Source organism: Bactrocera latifrons, unplaced genomic scaffold, assembly GCF_001853355.1.
Source record: "Bactrocera latifrons isolate USDA-ARS-PBARC rearing strain unplaced genomic scaffold, ASM185335v1 scaffold_37, whole genome shotgun sequence".
In the NCBI taxonomy this organism is placed as follows: domain Eukaryota; kingdom Metazoa; phylum Arthropoda; class Insecta; order Diptera; family Tephritidae; genus Bactrocera; species Bactrocera latifrons.
The window spans coordinates 671,167-676,648 of record NW_017537012.1 but is presented as its reverse complement, the minus strand read 5'-3'; the positions used below and the strand labels follow the sequence as shown (position 1 = coordinate 676,648).

Sequence of the window (5,482 nt, the reverse complement as noted above, 5' to 3'; positions counted from 1 at the left end):
TTTAATGCGTTTATGATGAAAATAAAACAATGAGTGTAACAAAAGATATGCACTAGAAATAAGTATGTAGCATACTTTATTAGTAGTAAAGATACAATTAATTGTAAAACATATATATATCATTCATATTTGAAAAATTTGTTTGTCTTATAAAACGTTTTCATCATTTTTAACCACTTGTTGCTAAAAATTAAAAAAAAGTTTGAAACCATGGACATTTTTTATTTATAATGCTTGCGCTCGCAATATGTTGCTCCTTTTACGTTAACATTTTCACCAGCTTATTTTTAGACTTAATTTTTTTTAATAATTTTACAACGGTTCATTAAAATTAACTATGTTTCATATTTCTATGTATATATATATTTGTAACTACAATTGTAGTATGATTGGTACCCGCATAATACAGGTTGACTAGTACCATCTGAACGCGTTAGGTTTTTCTAGCTTTTAGTCCAAGTATGGCGTGGGGTAATAACCTCAATGTTTTTAATACCTATAACTATACTATATGTATATATATATCCAAACTAAAAAAAAATGTTTATAATTTAATTTTTGGAAATTAAAGAAATACAATTGAATTTAATAAACCATACAAAACTAAATAAAAACCCGTTACGCATACAAACCCCCCTGTATACATACATACAATTCGTACATATAACTAATATATACATATATTTATATATTTACATACCTATGTACATGCATAATTATATTATTAAATATATTATAGACATTTTTGATATAATAAAGAAACGATAAATGGAAAAATATAAAAAATGCAATAAAAACTACTAAATACGATTGATAATAAGGGAAGATTTTGGCGTTTTAAATTGTGAACCTCAATTTTATAAAAATATTTGCTGAGATACTATTAAATATAATACATAGAAACCGTCCCCATGACARTTGTGAATACATAAACGAAATCGACCCAGATTTTTAACCGGCTAAGGACTATCGGCAGCATTCCTCAAAACTATGCGTGAAATGTGTTCTGTGGTGACAACAACAAATACAAATAAATGTATATATATATACTTGGTACATGTATATATATATGGTTGAACTTTATTATTTTCTAAACTAAATTTCTTACACTGACTTTTTACATTTCATATTATTTCAAGTATGTATACATTACTATCGCGTCTTAAGGAAAAGTTCGTAAGTTTCCAAATCACTCTTAGCGACATTGCGCACAAAATGGTAATCATTTCCACTGACCAAATCTCTTGGAGATATGTATAAATCCTTCTCAGGATCATACTGTGCGCGACCCAGTGTAACGAGAAACTCGTGTCGCTGTCGCAAGCGAAATTCCCGCGACGAAAGTACTTCCGGGAATTGTATTAGCATATCATGCGAAAGCTTCATAGTTTGGTGTGCATAAGCAAAACGTTCAATGAGAAGATCTGAGTCTAACAAAATATAAAATTACTTTTACAAAGTTGAGAAAAAATATATGGAAAGTAAAAGGGAACAATGAACTCACCCATCATCCACAAACGTGGCTTGTTTAACAGCAAGCATTTAAGTTCGTCTTGATCAAAGCCCATCTCTTCTCGTATACAAAATGATGATTTGCGTATATGCTCCATATTATATGTTATTAGTCGGGGTTGTTTCGATGATAAAAAGCGTACATCATCGCCATTTAATCGAAACTCTTTTTGAAAATAACCCAGTCGTTGATCGATGCGTCGCGTTGAGAACATCAGCCAAAAGGGGTTGCGCGTAAATATACGTTGTCTTTGATCTGGTGTAAAATTTTTGGATTCCAAATAGTTGACGCGTGTTTGCAAGTCATCTAGGTCTATTTTGAAAAACAGTGGATTTTTTGTAATAAATTCACCAAATACATCAGGTGAAACGCCTTGATCTTGTAGAAAGTACAGATACGGTTTCACATCCTTTTCAAATTCTAAACCCAACACAAATTTGGCCAATCCTTTACGTCTTTCAATGCTATGTAAATCAACACCGAGCTGTATAAATTGCTGCAACGTTGGCGACTTGTTAACATATGCTGCTAAATTGAAAGTCGGCACATAATCTTTTTTAGCCTCGCCAATGGACAATGCATTATTATCGGCATCCTCGGCACTGACATTTTTATATTCCTTGTGTGTAGCCTTATTGTTGGTGGTGGTGGCATCAGCTGACTGAGCATTTTCAATCTGTCTTAGTTCATCTTTTAAATATTTATTTACTGTATCCGTAATGCCGCTTTGTGCATGTTGTTCGTCATGTAGCCCTTGTGCAGTAGGGTTTGTATTAGCTTCATCTATCCCTTTAGAAACACTTATATCAGGTCGTTGTCTTGTTTGACTACGCAGTCCCCTTACAATTCGTGGGGCATTATTTAATAAATTGACATCAGGTTTTGTAACTTTTGTTATAAAACGTAAATTTCTTAAAATTAACATTTTCCCACTTTAGCAAAACAATAAACAGCTGTTTTTGACGTTTGAAGGACATGTGCGCATATGATTGGCATAGCACCTGGTATAATTCCATCGTACCTACTGCAGTGTTGTAAATAATAGCACTTTTACGGCTTAACATTTGTGGTTCGTTTTTCCTTTTTTTACTCAACATGTAGAAAACTTTGAATTAGATGTACAAATAATTTAATTAAAAACCAAATRAAGATGTATAAAAAATAGGAATTGTGAATAACACAACAGCAACACTAACTTGACACTTCAAATAGAAATATGTATGTGCATTTGTCTGCTCAAAGTGACATTTCCATTTGAAGCGATTGTTTGTCATCCGTAATTTCTTTTTGTTTTGTTGTAATTTTATATTCGGTTTTGTTTTTAATTTTACTAGTTGGTATTTGCGTTTCACCCAGATCCTATTTGAAAATAAGTACGTATAAACTATTAATTAAATATTATTAAAATGGATAAATTGCGTCGAGTGCTTAACGGAAATGATTCCACACCGGAGGAGGAGAGTAGCATAATCACACAGGTAATGTATCATATTGCATTTAAAATAAAGTTTATGTATTCAAGTCTAGCATATACAATTGCTATAAAAAATAGTTAAGCCCCASATAATTGTTTTGTGGTGATATTTCCATTGATATGTTATAAAAGTATRCCTGTTGCAATAGCAGCTGTTGACGCAACAAGTGTTCGCAATTTGGTTTGCTGGTAAATAATTCGAACGTTTAGAGGAAGTATCTAAATTACTAATGTAGGTCCATAGGGAATATAGTGGGCGTCTTTTGTTGACGTATTTAAAGAAATAGGGTCATTATGCCTAAGCTATTGCGAATACCAAACTTATTTGAAGCTTCTTTTTATTATTTGAAACCTCATGCTAATCAATGAATTATAATTGTATTTACAATGCATCGTGTTCATGGTAGATTAATGAGATGTCAACGCTTAGCTGGTCGACACGCATCAAAGGCTTTTGCATTTGTTTCGTACTTGGCATCTTACTATCGTTTCTCGGCTCGCTGGCCCTATTTTTACACAGAGGCGTTGTTGTGTTTGCGGTCTTTTATACGCTTGGTAATATAATATCAATGGCTAGGTATGTAAACGATAAGATATCTACGCTCTAAATGCAATTTGTTATGTATATAAAATTTCATGGCTATAATTTCATTTTCAGTACATGCTTTCTTATGGGTCCAGTTAATCAAATAAAAAAAATGTTTTCATCCACACGTTTAATAGCCACTTGCATAGTACTTGTAGCCATTGTCATGACCTTTATAGCTGCTGTTGTGGTATATTTATATTTTTCTTTTTATTATTTTAAATGGTTTTATTAGAATTATTTTTGTTCTTTTCATTAACAACGCAGCTTCATAAAGCCGGTCTGACTTTAATTTTTATCATCATACAATCATTAGCTATGACCTGGTATTCTCTCTCCTACATACCATATGCTCGTGATGCCGTAAAGAAAACCGTCTCTGCTTGCCTTGATGTGTAAGCAGCAATTTATTAAATTATATTTTGGTGCGAAGACAGCAAGTATAAAGCTATCTACAATATCATTTGCTAATACACAATAAGCTTTGCATTAAATAATAATTAATTTACTATAAAAGTTCAGTTTAATTGTTATAAAATTATACCCTTAGTCCCTCAGCATTTACACCTCATATGTATACTATATGATTTCAATTTTTAACTCGTAAAACGTTAAAATCACATTTGCAATATATACATTTATAGCAGTAATAAATTTTTGCAAAATTATAATGCGCTGAGAAACAGTATTTGCTTGCTGTATTGACTTTGCCTGTTATCATCATTTACTATTTTACTGCAGTTTTTCAGTGCAGTTTAAAATTGTCTATAAAACTCAAAAATAAAGTATACTATATATTCAAATTAATTATTAATATCATATACATAAATGTATCATGTGTGATTATCATGTATGAATGTATGTGGCAACGGCTGCAATCCAAAACAATGCTATAAATGGCTTGTACGGATCACTTATAATTTGATACATATAAAAATATATCAACTGAAAAAAATATATACGATTCATTATATGACAATTGGCCTAATTTTAAGCTAAACTAAACTTTATGAAACCTACACTGATATTTACAAAATGCTTTATTCATATGTATTTATGTATATTTTTGATAAATCTAATTGTATTAATTATAATAAAAACTTTAAACTGAAAGCTAAAAAATTATTATTAAACAAGCAAAAAACCCACCATATCATTCAGGAAAATAAATCATGTATATAAATYTTTGTTGCCGTAATTTAAAGTGTGGTATCTCACATCTAAGAAAAATAGATTTTATTTATTTGTTTTCAAATGAAAATTAATGTCTTATATCACACAAATTTATGTTTCATATATTTTAATTAAAATTATCTTTATTTTGGTTTCTAAACGAGAAATAATCATTTTAGCTATAACTATTTTTCGAAAGTACGAACACTTTGCACCAAACTTAAACTAAATTAAGGGCAAACTTTGGTTACAGTACAAACATATTTGCATTTCATAATATATGAAATCAATTATAGATTATTCTAACACCTGAAATTTKTATTATTATTCAATAACAAATTGAAATATGCGACTGTATGGCATATGGAATTTCGTTTGTATCAGTTATAGTGAGCGTTACAAATTAGCAGTTATAACTATTTTTACATTTATTAGCTAGATTTTAAAATTTTCGAAATATCATGCCGAGGGTACACTCCTACAGGAATGTCACATTTGTGAGTGTCAGTTTTATTCAATTTACGGGTTTCGAATTCCTTGCTGCATGTATAGTTTTTTACATTTTCTTACTCATTTATATTTTTTTCTTAACGCTATGGTGTATAACAAATCTATTTCTTTTATTTTTATACACTTATTTGCCTTTTTTTTATGGTAATTTGAAAATTTTTTTCTAGTTTTCAATAACAATGACAGTCGCCTTAAGYTTAATTTGTTGATATTATTTATTATAACA

General features: G+C 30.1%; 2 protein-coding genes across 2 annotated transcripts; one reads left to right on the top strand and one right to left on the bottom strand.

The window, feature by feature from the left end:
- Nucleotides 1-1,050: 1,050 nt before the first annotated feature.
- LOC108971948 (transcription termination factor 3, mitochondrial) lies at nucleotides 1,051-2,715 on the bottom strand. The gene is made up of 2 exons (XM_018938313.1): nucleotides 1,505-2,715; nucleotides 1,051-1,430 (listed from the first exon to the last, which is right to left on the bottom strand). Exons 1-2 carry the CDS (start codon nucleotides 2,436-2,438, stop codon nucleotides 1,153-1,155), a joined length of 1,212 nt encoding a protein of 403 aa, XP_018793858.1. The 5' UTR covers nucleotides 2,439-2,715; the 3' UTR covers nucleotides 1,051-1,152.
- A 114-nt stretch (nucleotides 2,716-2,829) lies between these two features.
- Nucleotides 2,830-4,261, top strand: LOC108971949 (vesicle transport protein SFT2B). The gene is made up of 4 exons (XM_018938314.1): nucleotides 2,830-2,991; nucleotides 3,395-3,564; nucleotides 3,646-3,763; nucleotides 3,841-4,261. Exons 1-4 carry the CDS (start codon nucleotides 2,920-2,922, stop codon nucleotides 3,970-3,972), a joined length of 492 nt encoding a protein of 163 aa, XP_018793859.1. The 5' UTR covers nucleotides 2,830-2,919; the 3' UTR covers nucleotides 3,973-4,261.
- Nucleotides 4,262-5,482: the final 1,221 nt, after the last annotated feature.

Coding starts and splice junctions, on each gene's coding strand:
- LOC108971949 (XM_018938314.1), top strand. CDS start 2,920: ATGGATAAATTGCGTCGAGTGCTTAACGGAAATGATTCCACACCGGAG. Junction 2,992..3,394: donor AGAGTAGCATAATCACACAG/GTAATGTATCAT, acceptor TGTTCATGGTAG/ATTAATGAGATGTCAACGCT. Junction 3,764..3,840: donor CCTTTATAGCTGCTGTTGTG/GTATATTTATAT, acceptor TTAACAACGCAG/CTTCATAAAGCCGGTCTGAC.
- LOC108971948 (XM_018938313.1), bottom strand. CDS start 2,438: ATGTTAATTTTAAGAAATTTACGTTTTATAACAAAAGTTACAAAACCT. Junction 1,431..1,504: donor GCCACGTTTGTGGATGATGG/GTGAGTTCATTG, acceptor ATATTTTGTTAG/ACTCAGATCTTCTCATTGAA.